A 19,015-nucleotide genomic window follows, 5' to 3' on the forward strand; every position below is an offset into this window, starting at 1 on the left:
CGTGTTGTTGGTGGTGAGTTAATCCCATAAATCTCTACCTGGTTTAACTTATTGGATCAAATAATCTTCAGCATAGACATGTGAGAGATAGTGGTTCTAATATTTAAAATTATGTAAACTTCAATTTGTTAGCACAGATGAACAGATTTTCGAGTTTAAATAGTTATGTATTCATGCTCACTTCTCCATAACCTGCCAGCAAATTACTGGAAAGAAAAATCTATATAATTTTATCTCAACCAAACAACTGATAATCTGATGTGTCAAATGATAAATTTTGATGTTTTGATTCTGTACCCATAATATTTCGTCTAAAAATACTTTCTCAAACTCTTCCTTTTAACAATCTTTTGAGCAGCTCTGTGGTCCTATTCAAGCTGTCTGTAGAGACTGAGTGTGCAGTCAACATGTAAAGACAATGCATGTGAGAAGCTATTGTTTTGGAGGATATATTATATATTTATACAGTAAGGCCATGAATGAATGTATCAGAGATTGTTTTGTGACACTGTTTACTCATGCTGTAACAAAATTGACTTGTTATAAAAGGAAAGTACACTTTGGGGGGGAGGGAGCAAGAATATTATTGCCTGCCCTGAAAAGACTTTTCTCCATGTGTATCTTTCAATATGCTTCAGTTTTATCAATGCTACATTTTGTACTTTTTAAGCAAATATAAACTCTGCAATAAAAAGATATAGGTTTTTAAAAAGTGATTTTTAAAATGTCCTGAATAGTTTGCCAATATGTAAATACATCGTTAACTCATAAGGAAAAATCAGAAAATTAAGAGCTTCTAAACCCCTATTATGTTTACATTCTAAGTCAATCAAATATGATATATATATATATATATATATATTTCCCTGAATGGAAATCAATTTCATAAATTTTATTTGAAGACCATATACCAATAAGATGACTAGTTTCCTTATATCTGAAATAATTAATAATTAAATTACAAGACCCTTATTATTATTGGATTCAATCACCTTTATTAGCCTATCAATGTTCCATTTATACATAATGTCTAGTCATCTTCTCAAAGGGCTCTACTTTTAGTACATCATGTTAATAGTAAATAGCCAAGTGTGATGGCTAAACCTTAGCCTAGCTTTTTAATATCCTCTGGGAACTAGAAAGCCAATCATTTTATTTATTTTGGGGGAGTAAATTGTCATTTTTTATTGGAAAACAAATATACAACTTGGAATGGATTTGAGGCAAATTGTGCCATAAGCAGATTTTTAAGTGGCTAAACAAAGTTTCAAAAGCAAGTAACAATAAAAGAAAATGTTTCTGGTACAATACCAGCAGTACAAAAAAATAGTGTACGAGTACCTGAATAAAATACCTGTTTTGCAATAGTGCAACTTTGAAGAACATATTGTTGACTGTCCACAGTCCATGCAGTGTTACAGCTCCACACTTCAACAATAACATGCTGACCGTTCCTAAAAACTCCTTTAAAAAGGCATAACACAGATGTTCCCTCATTTGACCAACTCCATCTAAGTTTAGATGTGCAGAAGGGCTTGGATATATCCAGAGTAAGCCACATGCAACATGCTACTTGATCAATTTTCTAAACTAAGGTTTAAGGACAATGTCAGAAGATAAGGGAAGAAAACATTGAGGAATGAAATGGTCTGGTCTTGTCTGGACTAGTAGAGACCGGTCTGAATCAGTCGAACTGGTCTGAATCTTTCTGGTCTAGTCTAAACTGATCTGCTCGGCTCTGAACCAGTCAAGACAGTTCTGGTCAGGTCTCGACCAGTCTAGGATGCTGGCTTGGGTGTCTCTGGCTTGGATAGTGGTTAGTGTCTGACCCATGGAAGCAGAACTAACAATCAACAGACCTAGACCACAATCCCATTATGCCTCTTGTTCTCCCCCCCCCCCCGCCCCCACACCGTATCACATTTCATTCCGAAACTCACTCACTTCTCTCTCCCCTTCCTTCTCCATCCCACCCTGGTCTTCTTTTGTTTGTTTTTGAGAAAAGGGTTTGCTATGTAGTCCAGACTGGCTTTGAACTTATTATTCTCCTGGCTCTACTTCCCAGGGCTTGGATTACTGGCATGCCACATCACACTCGACATTTTTTTTCAATTTATCATAGGCAAAAGAACTCAAGAAATTCTGTGGGACTCAGCATGGGCTGAGCTGCAGCTGCTTCAGCTTCTGCTCTGATGTCTGCTGATGTGCTTATTACTTCATTCTGGAAATTCTCCATTTAAGGAGAAGCTGCCATGACTCAGTGGCCTCTGTGAACAGCAGGGCAAGGCGCGTCTCGTCACTCATTTGACTCCAGGGCAGGCGTTTTCACTGGAGTGGGGAGCATGCAAAGCCCCTTTCCTCTTCATGTTGCTTCCCCACAAAGGGAATCTCCATCAACTGAACACTTCTCTGTGGGCCACTCTCTTCTTCAGCAGAGAGGAAACGCCTTAATCTGGACCTGGTCCAGGTGGGCCGTACTTAGTCGCCCTGCTCTCCATTCTGGGTTTGTTGTTTTGTTTTGTTTTTGGTTTTGAGACAGGTTTTCTCTATGTAGCTATGGAGTCTGTCCTGGAACTTGCTCTGTAGACCTGGCTGGCCTCAAACTCACAGAGATCCACTTGCCTCTGCTTCCCGAGTGCTGGGATTAAAGGTGTGCATCACCAACACCTGGCCTCCATTCTGCTCCCAGTCAGAAGAAAAGGGGGGAGGAGCTAAGCTTAGGTTAATGCAGTCCAGACACAGGCTCCAGAGTCATCCTGACTAAGCTATCTCAAATGGTCCAGAGCCTCTCCATGGACCAGGTTTCTCATAAGTGGCAGAGAAACAGCCCTGAACAAATAGGTCGGAAAGTCTCTGCAAGGCCACTACACAAGCTGCACTGAGTTCCCCTAGAGCCTATCCTCAAGGCTACCTAGACGGTGTGGAAAACAAAAGCTGTATATATGCTGGACAGGAAAGGAGGAAATCTCAGCTAAGACCTGCTCCCTGCGGAAGGCATTGCAAGAAGGCAGAAACACCCTCAGTTCCGTTTATTCTGAGGGAAGAGACAGCAGACACAGTGACTCCCTTACACACATGGAGGTGCCTGCTGTGTTTCTTTCCACGTAAAGGGGATTCAGCAACAGAACACTTGTAGCCGTACTACCTCCTCACACACAGTGACTTCCGGATTCCTTGATGTGGAATAAGTAACAAGTAGTACACAGCTGTGTCCTTCCAATCACACTCAGGGTAGAGGGCCCACAATATCACACACATCCATGCCCTCCTAGCTGGGCAAAAGCCGGTGACTGACAAAGGGAAGTTCAGGGTTAGGTAGTGCATTTGCCAATAAATCAATCCATACTTCTTCTTAAATAGTCTTCTATTTTCCCTTAGGTTACAACCTTTAAAATTTCAATTGCCTAGCTAGGTACGGGGCATACACTTTTCATGACAGCACTTGGGAGTCAGAGGCAGGTAGATTTCTGTGACTTCAAGGCCAGCCTGGTCTACAAATCAAGTTTCAGGCCAGCCAGAGCTACATAGAAAGACCTTGTCTCAAAAACAAACAAACAAACAAAGGTCTGGGTGTCAGACAGGTGATGAGAATGCGTTCATTTGGCCCTCGAAAGGCTCTGACCCTGGGGTCGTGGAGATGGCTCAGGGGGAAGGGCACTGGCTTTGCAAGCATGAGGATCTGCATCCCCACCCCAGCAGCCATGTGAAAGCTGCCTGACTGTGTGCACCTGCAATCCCCAGGGCTCGGGAGAAGACAGAGGCAGGAGGATGGTTAACAACTCCTGGTCACTGAAAAACAGCTAGTGCCAGGTTCAATGAGAGACTCTGTCTCAGGGGAATATGTTAGAAAGGGATACTCCAAGATACCTAACATTGTCCTCTGACCTTGTCCCCCTGCTCCCAACATGCGCACACACAAGAACCCAACATGTACCTCACATGGTTACTGCTGGGATGAAGTAAGACATCTTACATAAGCTTCCTGGTGTAACAGGGATGGGAAATATATTACCAACCCCTATGAGCTACGACCCCTGAAAGCACAGGCTTCCGAAACCCCACAGGTGCCCTGCTTCTTGGTGCTGATGCTCAAGTTGCTCCAGGACCACGTCAAGTCAAGGGGAGAATATGATCATAACTCACCCTGAGCCTGGTCACAGAAATGTGCAGGAGCGAGGCCAGGGAGGGTGAGAAGGGAGCAGAAAGCCTCCCCACACCTTACCGTCTGATCTGCTCCTTGGCCAAGGAGAGTGCGTTCTCAATGGCCAATCTTTGGTCTCGCTCTTCTTCTAGCAGCTTCTTTAACTCACTCACTTCTTGTTTCGTGCTGCAGAGCTGTTGCTGGACTTCAGACAATCTGCAGGGTGAAAGGCAGGCAAAGGGCATCACTGGATGTAGGACGCGATCGTCACATGGCTGGAAGCATTTCCCCAAATAGGAAAACTAAACTAACATAGAAGTACAGCTACAGAACAATTACAGCAGAAAATACCTATGGGGAGATTCGAGCCCGTCAGAGCAGCTGTAATTCTAGCGTTTGTAGTGCTGTGTGTGTGCACTTGTGTTACAAGAACTGTTCACTTCTTGCACAACATCTGTTAGGTACTGTTGCATTCAATCTTTACATCACTCTGTGACACTATTCAGATACTAGGACTCACTAAGAGCATATGGTGAATTCTGCTCCACCAAGATTACAACCCAATTTCATTAAAATAGAACACACTGGCCATACAAAACAATAGGTTTCATTATGATGTTTCCACACGCATAGATAAGATCTTTTTATCATGTTCACCCATCACCCTCTCTTGTCTACCACCCAATTTCTTTGCACACAGTGTATGATGGAGGAGAATCCTGCTCCTCTACCTTGGATGCAGCTCCTCTGTGGCCTCTGAATCCCTCTTTCTCTTTCCATTCGTTTCCTGGGGCGCTCCTGGAACATCATCTACATTTGGTGACCCCTAGAAAAAAACAACAGTGGAGCAGGTGTGACTGAAGCTCTTCAGACATCCTGTGTGCAAACTGAGAGCCTTCCACTGTGTAGGGAAGCGACTGCCCCTAGCTATCACTCTGAGCACTTCCCGCCACAGCCTTACCGCCCGCAGCTCCTGCACCTGCTTCTCCAGGACAGCACAGTGCTTGGTGAGGTCACTGTAGTGATGCTGATTCTGGCTGGCATCGCTGAGCTGGATGGATAGGGTATTCTTCTCCTCCAGCAGCTGAGAGAACTGCAGCAAGGGAGAGGATAAGTACCACCCCAGGACCACATCACTGCAAGCAGTGCTTAGGTAACTGCCCTGAACTTGCAGGACCTTATTTGCAATGCAGAACCTATCTTAGAATGCTACCGCAGGATGCTTCTTCAAAGGGAAAAATACCTAAATGTTTCAGCCATGAAAGGAAACTAATTCTGGAAGAATAGCAGGATACTGGTTTATTTTTACTGGTTCCAAGGTCTATGAACTGAACAACGATTAAACAGAACCCCCTAACAAAAATTCCAGTAGAACAGGCTATTCCAGGAATGTAAGCAGAGGGCAGAAGTTTGGGTCCATTCTTAAATTACTAATGAATAACAAGCCCTAGAACTCAGTATAAACAGAGAGGAAGCTCACACTTAAAAACATGTATAATAGTATTACCTGGTGGACATGTTTCCAAGAGAGCAGACAGAAGTCACAGTGTCTATGTGGACTTGAGAAGCAGAAGTGGGAGTTCAAATGCTCACTAAATGGAAACAGTACAGTCCCAATGCCAACCTTTCCTCTAGTTCCCGAGGGACGGGCCACGGTCAGATCAGTCCCTGCACAAGTTCAGTGTCAGGTGCCCACTACCTGGCAAAGCAATCTAAGCCTCTGGTTTCTAAACCAGAAAACCTTTTTACGATGAGTGGAAACATTTAGCTGACGCGGCTTCTACCAGCTGACTGGGACTGGACTCCTCTGGAACCAGAACTGAGATTCCTCACTTTAGTCATGATTGACACCCAGATACATCAGTAGCCATGGAGACGTCCTCCTGAGTACCCACAGAGACACGGGAAGGCCTGGGTCACAGGGAATGGATGGAGTTGGTTGGGAGTCTTGTGTTCTCTTGAGGATTCTTTTCTAAGTGTTTGTGTAAGAAAGTTCACTAATGCTTCAGAGAAAACAGTTTTCTAGAGACATCTGGGAAAACGCATTGGATGCACATAGATAGCACACATGATTACAACGTGCTCTGTAGCTGAACATGGCTCCAGATGACTGTCTGTGGTTGTGACTCTGAAGATCAACTTTCAGTTTACAAAGCATTGGGACATTGTTCACTGAAAGAAGCAGAGAAAGGACCTCCCTCCTTTTTTACAAATGGAAAAAAAATAAGCTTACACTACTCAAGGCCGTGGCATCAGCAGCTCCCAGACAGAGGCTCACAGGTATGGGTCTCAAGTGTTGAGTCCCACCTGCTTTATGATGTGGCCCAATCTGGGAAGGCATGGGTGTGGGGAGAATGGTGTTACTGAAGAAAAGGGTGTGAATTTTTGGGAAGCTAAATTTATTTGAGGGTGGCTGGCTGAGTACAATAGGAAACTATAGGGTAAGGACTAACACCAGGCTCTCCTACCACAGGAAAAGCATTCCTAGCTGGAATGAACAGCCCAGGGCACACCAAACACAAGTAAACACACACACACACAAAAAAAAAAAAAACAAATCTCCCCAGTGTTTAAAACTGTCTTCTCATTTTGTCTCTAGAAACAAAGGGCAGACCCATAAACTTGTTGGAAGCGAAGGCTTATGAACTACAAAGACAAATAGTCGATCACTAATCAGCCACTCGTAACCTGTCTTGGGTGTCTGCGTTCTGTCTAGGTTTCTGGAGTTCGGAGCAGGCATAGGATCCAGGGTCACGGCCCTCCCAGTGTACACGGAGTCTCCCTGGAGCCACCACTGCTCATAGGAACTGCTGCTGTGGAGCTGCCACTACAGAGGGGGCAGTGAACAGACCACTTAGGCTCCTCAGCTTCTCCCTCTACTTTACTCACAGGCTAACTGAATTCAGACCACTAAGGCTAGACTAACACTATACCATTAGTCACATTTAAGGTTTCTAACACATTCCTACACTGCACAGAGACATTGAGCTAAGCCAGCAGAACTGTCAGCAGAACAGATAGAACACCGTAACATTCAGCGAAGGAACAAGGGCAGACAAGGTTAGAGAGAAACACATGTGATGGCCCCTCAACTTCATCTCACTCAAGTGAGAAGCTGGGACCTACAGGGAGTGAGACTAAGCTCGCGTGACTTAAGGTTTTATGTGTGTCCTCAGTTATGGCCAGACTCTCAGCAGACTAATGAGAGTTACTTGTTAACTAGTGGATGAGCGGGCTAGGGAGGTGCCTTCCTCACAGCCAGATTCTAAAGAGAACTATTTCTTATCCCAAGTGACAATGGCCTATAGCAGTATGTTCATACTGCAAACGGCTCCACTTAGTTCTCAGGTAGGTGGCTGTGATTGGAAGAGGAATGGTAGACTTGTGGGGGTGTGGAACATCCTGGTTCTCTATCTTGACTCCTTGTTACACATCTCTTTGTGAACATGTAGCCTGCTATGCCAATGATCTGCTACTTTTATGTGTTAACTGTTGTAGAATATTACTTTAAGGTGTGTGACTTTTGTTTATGTTGCATTTGTTTAACTCCGTGGAGCTGTGATTCTTGGCCTGTCTAAAACACCTGATGGCCTAATAAACAGCTGAATGGCCAGTAGGAAGGCAGAAGAAAGGACAGGCAGGGCTGGCAGGCAGAGAGAATACATAAAAGGAGAAATCTGGAGGGAGGAGCAAGAGAGACTAAGGAGAGGAGGACGGCAGAGGCCTGTCCCCCAGCTACACAGCAAGACACGGAGTACAAGTGAAAGTAAGGTATACCGAAGTAAGACAAGGAAAAATCCCAGAGGCAAAGGGAGTCAGAATAATTTCAGTTAAAGAAAAGCTGGAGAGAAACAAGTCAAGATAAGTATGGGCTTTTATAAGTAGTTATAAGCCTCCGTGTGTGTGTTTATTTGGGAGCTGGGTGGTGGCCCCCAAAAGAGCTAAAACACAACCAATTACATTTTACTTCAGTAAACATTTAAAATTTCAGCTCTTATCATCTACCAAAATAATTTATTTCATCACCTAGAAACAGCTGTTTCAGTTTAAAATGCTGTCATAGGAGGAGAAGCCTCAACAGAGCCACAGACTAGCATTTAGAGAGGAACAAGAACTGAGGTGTGACCGGAAGGTCACAGCCACAGGGCTACAAAGGTCAGAACCTCTGTAATAGGCAGGTGAGAGGAGACCCCTCCCCACCAAACAAAACTAAGCCATTTAGTTCATCAATTCATTTGGATCCAAAGCCAATGGAGTCTCTGACATTCTAGTGTTGGTTGAATTTATCATCTAATGAGTCCCTTCTATGTGTGGTAAACACACTAGTCACACACATGACCACTGACTTCAGAATGACTGCAGCCTTGAGCAAGTGGGCTTTTCTCCTTATCTGGGAAAACCGTCTCCCGATTTTTATGATTTTGAATCACAATGTTATTAGTGTGTGTGTGTGTGTGTGTGTGTGTGTGTGTGTGTGTGTAATACACATGCATGAGTGAAGGCATGTTCATTCTATAGCACACATGTAGAGAGCAGAGAACACTCAGGAGCTGATTCCATCTTTCCACTGTGGGATGCAGAGATCAAACTGGAGTCATTAGGATTGCGAGGCAAGCACTTTCTCCCCTGAGCAGCTTCAATGCCCGTGTTCCGTGACTTCCTGTGATAAGATGCACGCACCAACCCCACACTGTGCAGACATTTGTGGGCATTCACAACACTTCTCACAGACCCCTGGATTCACTAACCACTGATCTTATGAATGACGTCTAATTTTGGCAGACCCTACCTATCTAGGTTCTCTGAAGAGGGAAGGACTGGGAGGAGCCACTGAGAACACTTAGACCAGTCAGAGAGCAACAGAAGGCAGTGACTCACGGAGATGCATGAGAAGATGCTGACACATTACTAACACGTGATAAGATGGGGTGAAGTTTCTGCATGGGTTTCCCCAAGTCACTCTCAAAGACCAGCCAAGGGCGAGGGGAATGTGGCCCGTATCCTCTGCCATAAAATAAACACTCGCTCTTATATCTTCTGTTCCTAAGTTCTGCTGGAGCTGGTGCCTGTGCTGAATCTTTCCTCCAGGAGGAGAAAAAAAGAAACTGAATTTCAGTCTAGCACAAAACACGTACCTTGCTGTTCAGCTGCTGAGTTCTTAATTCCTTCTGGTGAATTTCCTTTAAGCTGTCATTGAGCTGAGCCCTGAGAAGTTCTGTCTCATAAACTAGGTCTTGTGAGCCATCAATGGAAAACTGATGTTTCTGGGGATGCCTGCCAGGAAACAAACATCCCTGACATTGTTTCCTAAGACGGTTCATACTTAACTCCTCCCCCTAGAAAAAAATCATGTCTACCCCAGAAGAAGTCGGGAGGAGGCTTGCCTTATAGTTGCAGATGGGCAGTTAGTTATAGGAGGACGATGCTTTTTTGGATCGTGGCACCTGAGTAGCAAACTCTATGGGTAGCCTCACCTGTCTCTGGTACTGTGCAGGGAGACTCTGGGTTTGGGAGGAAGACCTCAGGAGACTCTGCAGATGACTGAGCTGCTCATCCATATATGAAAGAATACACTGAGTATGTGTAAATACCAACTGAGAAGGCCACACACACATGCAAACTCTAATGAATGAGTAGACATGGAAGTAAGGGGGGGTAGGCAGGGAGGGGCCGACTGATGGGAGATTGCTACTGATTGTCTAGAAAGAGGCATTTACCATGGATATCTGTTGGCTGGTAGTGATTTGTTAAGCTAATAATAACGAGGTGACTCACTCCTACCTTCACGGCTTGTTCTGACTGTGCCTGGTGAAGCCGGGCTTGCAAATGGCTAATTAATTTATCCTCCTGGAGTTCACGTTTTATCTCTTCTACTTTCATCTCTTCTTCTGTAGCATTCTTATCATGCTGAAAATTGCAATAGATTGAAGTCACTTACTTAAGAGTTATAATTAATATATATTTTATCCACAACAACAACAGAATCAAGAAGAAAAAACTAACAAAAATGGATGAATTTTGGGCTGGGAAGATAGCTGAGTTTAAGAAAGCTTGTTCTACAACCACACCGACTAGGGTTTGGATCCTAGAAGCCACAAACACCTGTTACTCCAGCTTTGAGGGATCTGACACACCCTCTTCTTGTGTCTGATACCCTTCTCTGTCTGTCACTGTCCGTCCATGCCCCCGCCACACACATGCACACATGCACACATGCACACATGCACACATGCACGCTGCGCTAAGCACACCATGGCACACCATGGTTACAGGGCTGCTGTGACTGACAGCTGGAGCGGACTGGGAAGGCTGGACATCACTTATTGAACACGGAGAGGGAATGATGATAGAAGACGCTGGCACGTTTAAGGCCTGGGGGCTAAGTAGTAAGCTAGAGTGAAAAGCAGGGTATAAAATGGATAAATAAAAAATCTAACAACCCGACTCAAGGGAAGTCTGAAAGAATCAACATGAAAAGGCAAAGGTTAGTGCCTGCCACCTCAGCCAGGGTTGCCATAGGAAACATAAAGGAAGAAAATAATTCAAACAAAGAAATTACTTGCTTTAAAAACCAACTTTGAGATGCTAAACAACCCTATTCTATTCCCCTCCTTCTCGTGCCCCTGCTGTAGGAGGGGCTAAACCTAGGGCCTCATCCACACTGCATAGGTGCTCTTCTCCTGAGCCACATCCCCAGTGCAGACAAGGAAAAGCAATGTCCCTGAAAGGCAAGGCTAAGCAGGGCACTGGGAGGTAACAAGTGCCCTCAAGGGCTGTGGCTCAGAACTTGAAAAACTCCTCTCAGAATGAACTTTTCTGATAACATAATACAGGGGCAGGGGGAGTCGAGGCTGACTTACAACCCCTGTGAGCCACAGTGGTCCAGCAGCATCAGGGTAATCTGCACACACGCCCCCAAAACCTGATGGTCCCTGCTCTCTACGTAGATACCCGAGCGTGGCTCCGAACAGAAAGGCGAAGAGGACACCTGGAACAACGCCACACTCCTCTAAGACAGCTTGCTTTAGTCCCTCTGCATCCCAACTAGACTCTGCTCTGTAAACCTTGCCGGCCTCCTTACAGGGACACCAGGGTGAGCCAGGCAACTCAGCTCATAGCTCATAAAACATTATTGCAACATTATTCACTTACAGAAACAGAGAATATTCTTTATTAGTTAAGCAACAAAAGGATTTCAGAGCCGGGGAAAAACCTTAGAGATCACAGTTTTAATGTTCTAACCAATAATCAAACTCGTCCACAAAGTATATGCTTCTCCTCTCTGTCTCACTCCAGGACTCATGTCTTCCTGTCAGCCCTTTGAGAGTCTCACTGGGAGTCTGGGTAACACCTGCAACTCAGGCCCACATTTCCGTATGCATTTGCTCTCCCAGTGTGGCCTTTGGTCCAAGCAAACTGCAGGCTCGGAGGGAAGGGCAGCACTTCTGATGTATCATCCCACCACTGCTGATGGCTGGGGTAGGGCTCCTGGCTCAGAGGACATCGAGTCTCTATCCAGTTCCCATACCTTGGAGAGCGGCTCCGCTGGCTGAGGTTCCGTAGATGTAGGCGAAGCAGCCCCTCCTTGTGCCTTCATTTCTTCGAGGTGTTTGTTCAAAGAAGTCAGTTTTGCTTTTGCATGAAGTTTTATTTTTTTAATTTTGTTATCAGCAGCTTTACGTTCCTCCTGCCATAGAGCAATGAAGACAATAAACGAGTTTACCTAGCACACAACTTGCTCGTGGCAGGCAGCGCGTTATGGCACTGAGGAATAAGAAGCAGGTCTAACGCTCTAAGCGGATGACCTGTCTTTCTCAAATGCTCAGCAAATAGCAAATGACAATACCTGCAGAGCTTCATCCTTCTGCTGGAGCTGAACGTCCTTCTGTCTAATGATGTCTTTCAGCTCCACCACTAACTTCTCTGCTTCAGCCAGGCGTTCCAGAGCATCATCTTGCATGCTATTACTCAATGCCATGCTAGATTCCTGGTGTAATTCCTGGGATTTAGACAGAAAGCAATAAAAATAATGCACAGGGGAAAGGCAGTGACTCCCCGCAGGGACTGCTCCATCCTCACCTCAATCACTGTCCAACTCCTCTCTTTTGAAACTGAGCCCTAACTAATCCCACAGCAGTTATCCTTGCCATTACAATATAGCATTTTGTCTAACTTCGAGTGTTTGTTTTAAAACTTGATTTATTTCTCTTAAATATGAGTACTGTGCATGTACACCTGCAGGCCAGAAGAGGGCACCAGATCCTATTACAGACGATTGTGAGCTATCACAGGTGGTTGCTGGAAATGTAAAACTCAGGGCCTCTGGAAGAGCAGCTAGTGCTCTTAACTGCTGAGCCATCTCTCCAGCCCCAGAACTTTTATTATACTACTTTTATCCAAGAGGAAAATAAAGGGAGGCCAGGATTACAGAGTAAAAAGTGGAGAGCCGGGCGGTGGTGGCGCACGCCTTTAATCCCAGCACTCGGGAGGAAGAGGCAGGCGGATCTCTGTGAGTTCGAGACCAGCCTGGTCTACAAGAGCTAGCTCCAGGACAAGCTCTAAAGCTGCAGAGAAACCCTGTCTCGAAAAACAAAAAAAAAAAAAAAAAAAAAAAAAAGTGGAGGAACCCAAAATTTAACATTAGAGCTGAGCAGAGGGCTGGAGATGTGGCTCAGCTGATAGAGCGAAGGCCGCACGTGCACAAGGCCTGGCTTCAGTTCCGGGTCCTGCATCAACTGTCATGGATGGCAGCACAAACCTCGGATCCAACACTCAGAAGGCAGAGGCTGAGAGATTGGGAGTCCAAGATCATTCTTTGGCTAGCTACAGAGCAAGTTGGAGGCCAGCCTGGGATACATGAGACCCTGTCTCAAACAAAATAAATTATTAAAGTAAGTTATTTGAAAATTAAAGCAAAACAAAAGCCCTTAACTATTTAGCTTGCCGCTTGTCTTTGAAAAAGTTAATGGACTTCTTTTGAATCCTTAAGGGTTGGAAAATACAATGCAAACAACAAGAAAAACAGACAAATTTATAGAAATAAACAGAGGTTTTCAAACAAAAATGGTGCTCCAGTCCTATTATTTTTTACACTTTCCCCATGGAACAGGAGCTATGTCCCTAGGAGGAGGAAGGGGAGGAGAGGGAGGAGGAAAGGGAGGAGGAGTATGTCAATAACTTCTTTTTTTCTTCAATTTTTTTGATAATTACATTCTTTTTTATTTTTATTTTTCCATTCAAAAATTTACATTTCCTCCCCTCCTCCCATTCCCCACCCACTCCCCCACTCTCCCTCTTCCCTCCCCCTCTCTCCTTAAGAGAGAGCAGAAAACCCTGCCCTGTGGGAAGTCCAAGGTCCTTCGCCTTACATCCAGGCCCAGGAAGCTGTGCATCCAAATAGACGAGGGTCCCAAAATGCCAGTACATGCAGTAGAAACAAGTCCCAGTGCCATTATCAATGGCTTCTCAGTCAGCCCCCATTGTCAGCCTCATTCAGAGAGGCCAGTTTATCACATGCTCGTTCAGTCCCAGTCCAGCTGGATTTGGTGAGCTCCCATTAGAACAGGCACACTTCCTCAGCAGGTGGACCAACCCCTCACAGTCCTGACTTCCTTGCTCATCTTCTCCTGCCTTCTGCTCTTCAACTGGACCATGGGAGCTCTGATGAGGGTCTCTGTCTCTATCTCCATCCGTCGCTGGATGAAGATTTTATGGTGATATTCGAAATAATCATCAGTGTGATAGTGGGACAAGGACAGTTCAGGTACCCTCTCCTCTGCTGCCCAAGGACCTAGCTGCAAATATCCCAAAAGACACTTAAGGTCATGTTCAACCACCTTAGTGATCAGGGAAATGCAAATCAAAATCAAAACGACTTTGAGATACCATCTTACACCTGTCAGAATGGCTAAAATCAAAAACACCAATAATACCCTTTGCTGGAGAGGATGTGGAGTAAGGGGAACACTCATCCATTGCTGGTGGGAATGCAAACTTGTGCAACCACTTTGGAAATCAGTGTGGCAGTTTCTCAGGAAATTGGGAATCAACCTACCTCAGGATCCAGCAATACCACTCTTGGGAATATACCCAAGAGATGCCCAATCATACTGCAAAAGCATTTGTTCAACTATGTTCATAGCATTATTTGTAATAGCCAGAACCTGGAAACAACCTAGGTGCTCCTCAATGGAAGAATGGATAAAGAAAGAGTGGAATATATACATATTAGAGTACTACTCAGTGGGAAAAAAAACAATGACATCTTGAATTTTGAATGCAGATGGATGAAAATAGAAAACACCATCCTGAGTGAGATAACCTAGACCCAAAAAGATGAATATGGTACATACTCACTCATTAGTGGACTCTAGCCATAAACAAAAGACATTAAGCCTATAGTTTACAAGCCTAGAGAAGCCAAAAAACAAGGTGAACCCAAAGGAAAACATATATAGATCCTCCTGGAAATTGGAAGCAAACAAGATTGCCGTGCAAAAGTTGGGAGCATGGGAGTGGGGGTAGGGGTGGGGTTGGGGGGAAAGGGAGATGGGGAGAGAGAAGGGAGAAGGGAAAGACTGGGGAGAGCTTGGGGGAGTGGGAGGGTGGAAATGGAGGAAGGGCGGCTATAGGAGCAGAGAAGAAGATATCTACATTAAGGGAGCCATTTTAGGGTTGGCAAGAGACTTGGCTCTAGAGGGGATCCCAGGTGTCAACAATGACTTCTTAAGACAGTTTGGTACTAAACTTGCTAAGCAGACAACAGAGACCCCTATTTCCCAGCTCATCTACACTTGGTTTCTGTCCCCACAGCTCTCGGACTAATAGTCCTTAGCAGAGGATCATGTACAGAGTGGCAGTGGTTTCTTAAACATCACTTCTACTTTGCATGAGGGAGGCTGCTCACATCCCTTTAGCCTAAGTTATTCTTCTCAGAACAACATACAACAGAGGTCTTGTTACTCGATCTGGACAAAGTTACTCACAGCTTCTAAGGGAGCTGTCATGTTCTGGTCAGCATTATATCCTGATAATTCATGTAAAACAACATTTGCTAATCCTGATAATTGGTTCAGCATCTCTGCGAGTGAAATAGAAAGAAAATGCAACAATCAGTAAAAACAGACACAGGCCGCTAGAGGGTAAGCAAGCAGACGGGAGCAGCTAGACATTAGTACCCGTATCATCTGTGTGAGAGAAGGGGCTGTCACTGCATTCGATGTGCAGCCGGCTGTGTGCATGGTGTAGCCGCACCCTGTTCTGCTCGGGTGCCATATTGTAAGCACCATCACTAGGTTCAGTTTGAATAATAAAATGCAAGAACACAATCTTTAAATACAAGTACGTCATTGTTAAGTATGTCTTAAGGGCTGTCTTTAATGCCCTATTTTTTCATTGATAAACAAAAATCTTCAGTTTTCCTTCTCCCAGATTGATCCTTTTCTGGTTTTCAATGAAACCCCAAGACTCAACAAAATTTTCCTTTACATGTGTTCCCTGAACCCCGTTTTTTCATGTAGTTTTCCTGACAAACCATGTGGTGTCAGTGGAGAGTCACTATCCAATATGGAGTATAAAAATTTATAGCAGTAAATGACTGAAATCAGTATCCTGCACTTGTTCTGAGCAGAATTAGAAAAAGAAAACAAAAGGCAACATAAGCAGAGAAAAGGAGATAAAGCCCAGAGCAGAAATCAGTAAACAGAGAATTAAACCCATATAACAAAGGCTGCGCTCAGAAAAGCTTCCCCCAAAGCCCCTATGCTGAGGATTCAGGGCTGTGCATGCTGTGTAGACACTCTACCACTAATACACACTCCCAGCCATCTACGATTAGTTTTAATAAAGGAATGAACACCATCAGAAATAAATCTTTCATAAGATCTGTATAAATCTTCTAGAGAAATTCATACTAGACTATAACTTATCAGAACATAACTTATCATTCCATCTTTAAATTTTACATGCCACTCTTGGGAATAAGCAAACAACTGACCGATGGACTCAGAAGATGGCTATAGGCAGGGAAGTGTGAATATTTGTGTGCTTCCTAGAGCCCCAGATAAGAGCAAAGCAAGTAGAGGAACAGCAAAGACCTGCGTGCAACCTGAACAGAACACTGCTTCCCCTGACAATAAAAAATTCCTGTATAATCAAGTTTCCTATCAACCCCCAAGTTAAAGTAGCAACAGTCAAAATCAACGACCACCACCAAATGTGGCTTCAGCAGTGCCCATTCAAGAGGAAACAGATGTAGCCACAGGTGTGCAACAAACCAAGCAAAGTGCAGCACCAATTGACATTTGTTCACTAATCAGTGTGGCAAGCACAGTAGATGAGGGATTGGCACACAGACTGCCAGGTCTGGCAGGGCACTTACAATCCTAGCACCGAAAATGTGGAGGCAAGATCCCGAGACTCCCTGGACAGCCAACCTCACTTATCTGACCAGCACAGGTCCCAGGGAGACCCTGTCTCAAAAGGACAAGGGTGGAGGACCCCTAAGGGCACCCAGGGTTGACTCCTGCCCCCCCCCCACACACGCGCGCACACACACACACACACACGCACACACACACACACACACACACACACAAGTGTGCACCACCTTCCCTCAAAATTATTCAGAAAAAAACAACTGTTCTAACATTTTCAGGCCCTGATCAAGGTACCTAGATACTGATCAGTCAAAGCTGATAATAAAGCAAAGTCCAGACTTTATGAACTTCCTGATGAAAGACGATAACCACCTTCTAGAGTCTTGTCAGAGGATGGAAACTCAGGCCACCATCTGCTACCATCTGCAGAAAACGCAGAGGAGAGAGGAACACACTGAACTACATAACCCATGTGCACTCCTGCGGAGTGTCCAACTCCACAGCTGCAGGACCCATGTTTCTCAATAGACGGTTGTAGGGAAAAGAAGGAAGACATATCGAGTGAAAAGGGCAAGATTTTCAAATGGATAATAGAACTAAAAGGAAAGCACAAAGAAGGGCTTCTAGAATGGTCAACCAAGTTATATTTGTTACAGTAACTTATGTAACTATATATTTTATAGTGTGGTTTTCTTTATCTGTGTTTTATCAATGGGAAGTGTTTATTTAAAGAAAAATTAACAGAAACTGTTAAAGAGTTATGTTTAGAGACACCCATAAGAAACTTTAGTTCTTATTTTTATTGATACATATCTTCACAGTCCATAAGGTATAATGGTGAGATTCAGGCATGCGGTGGGTAGTAATCCACTCAGGGTGACTAGCATATTCATAAAGAAGTTTCTAGACTTAAAGCCGGCTTTGTCACACACCCTGACCTAGAAACACTTAGCTAGTTGGCTGTTCTCAATCACTTTCAGTTCCTGTTCCCCAACCAATCCCAACTCCATCTGTACTGCACCCCTGCTGGCTCCACCCACACTTGCTTCTTCGTAAAGATGGGAGCAGTGGGCTGCATTCCTGCCCTGCTCCCATGGCACCCGACTAGCTTTACCCGAAATATCAACACACAAATTGTATTCTTTTAAACACTGACTGGCCATTAGTTTCAGCCTCTTATTAACTAATTCTTACATCTCTTGACTAACCCATATCTAATAATCTGTGTAGCACCACAAAGTGGTGTCTTACCAGGAAAGATTCAGCATGTCTGATCTGGCGGCTGGCTTCATCACATCTGTCTCGCTGAGGAGAGGCAAGGCAGTCTGCCTAACTTAGGAGAGGCGTGGCATCTGACTGAGCCATCTACCTCACTTCCTTCTTCCTGTTCTGTCTACTCCGCCCACCTAAGGGCTGGCCAAGGCAGTTTGTTTATTAGCCATTGAGAATCCTCCATCACTTCTTTCTCTAAGTAGCTTGGACTGTTGTGGTCCTACTTTTTAGATTAATGAGAAAAGTACTGGGATTTCAGGCATAGAATTCCTCAACTCTTTTTAAGCCAGAATTTCTTTATTGAAATGTAAAGACACAGCACATTAGGGTGTAGCACGTGTGCCTGTGCCCACCCAGAGCAACAGACCTTAAATATTTTGCACATTATCATTAAAAGATAAGATGGACAGATTGAAAAAGAAATCCCAGAGACTGATGGGAAGGGGATAACCATCTGGAGCGAGTAACAGCTTTCTGGCTCAGCATGCAGCGGCTTCATCACATTGTGCTCTGGGGTCGCTTTACCTGGTCAGCATCAGTTCCTCTGCCTTAAGATGAAGAATAAGAATGGCCAGTTTAAGACAACTGACACAGTTCCTGGCTCTGGAGCAGAATCTGTAACTGCAACTAAAGCATGCATCTGGGAGGGCATCTTTCACGCAGCCTAGAGTTACAGCTCAAAGGCTAGGAATCCAAGGGCAGGAAAGCTAAATGCAGCAAGATGGTGATCCCTCTCTATGGGGCTCATCGCAAAATACAAATGGCAAATACATCCGTAAGGATCAGCAAACAGAAAACACTGTGGTAATAAATTCACATGAGGGAAGTGGGACTGACTGCTATCATTTTATAGAGCACCAGAATCACAAACAGAAAACTAAAACAGAGCTCCATGTGAAGGCCAAGCTTCTATAAAACAGCAATAAAAACAAGCTCACCCAGCTCACCACACACTCCCGGCCACAAGACCACCTGACACCTATAGGAAACAGCACTATGAATTCAAATAAAGAGCCTGGGGCTGGAGAGATGGCTCAGTGGTTAAGATCACTGGCTGCTCTTCCAGAGGACCTGGGTTTGATTCCTGGCACCCACAACTATCTGTAACTCCAGTTCCAGGGCATCTGGCACCCTCTTTTAGAGCCTAGGACCCAAGCACACACAAAGTGCAAAGATACACATGTGGGCAAAAAGTCATACGAATAAAACTTAGAGTAGAAGCAAA

At 44.6% G+C, this 19,015-nt stretch overlaps 1 protein-coding gene across 1 annotated transcript; it reads right to left on the minus strand.

Moving 5' to 3' along the window:
- Window positions 1-11,406: 11,406 nt before the first annotated feature.
- LOC119824186 (golgin subfamily B member 1-like) lies at window positions 11,407-15,197 on the minus strand. The gene is made up of 3 exons (XM_038344327.1): window positions 15,127-15,197; window positions 11,988-12,140; window positions 11,407-11,828 (listed from the first exon to the last, which is right to left on the minus strand). Exons 1-3 carry the CDS (start codon window positions 15,145-15,147, stop codon window positions 11,595-11,597), a joined length of 408 nt encoding a protein of 135 aa, XP_038200255.1. The 5' UTR covers window positions 15,148-15,197; the 3' UTR covers window positions 11,407-11,594.
- Between the last annotated feature and the right edge of the window lie 3,818 nt (window positions 15,198-19,015).

The sequence above is a fragment of the Arvicola amphibius genome, chromosome 10 (genome assembly GCF_903992535.2).
Source record: "Arvicola amphibius chromosome 10, mArvAmp1.2, whole genome shotgun sequence".
In the NCBI taxonomy this organism is placed as follows: domain Eukaryota; kingdom Metazoa; phylum Chordata; class Mammalia; order Rodentia; family Cricetidae; genus Arvicola; species Arvicola amphibius.

Coding starts and splice junctions, on each gene's coding strand:
- LOC119824186 (XM_038344327.1), bottom strand. CDS start 15,147: ATGACAGCTCCCTTAGAAGCT. Junction 12,141..15,126: donor TGACAGCTCCCTTAGAAGCT/GTGAGTAACTTT, acceptor TCTAAATCCCAG/GAATTACACCAGGAATCTAG. Junction 11,829..11,987: donor AGAAGGATGAAGCTCTGCAG/GTATTGTCATTT, acceptor GCTCTATGGCAG/GAGGAACGTAAAGCTGCTGA.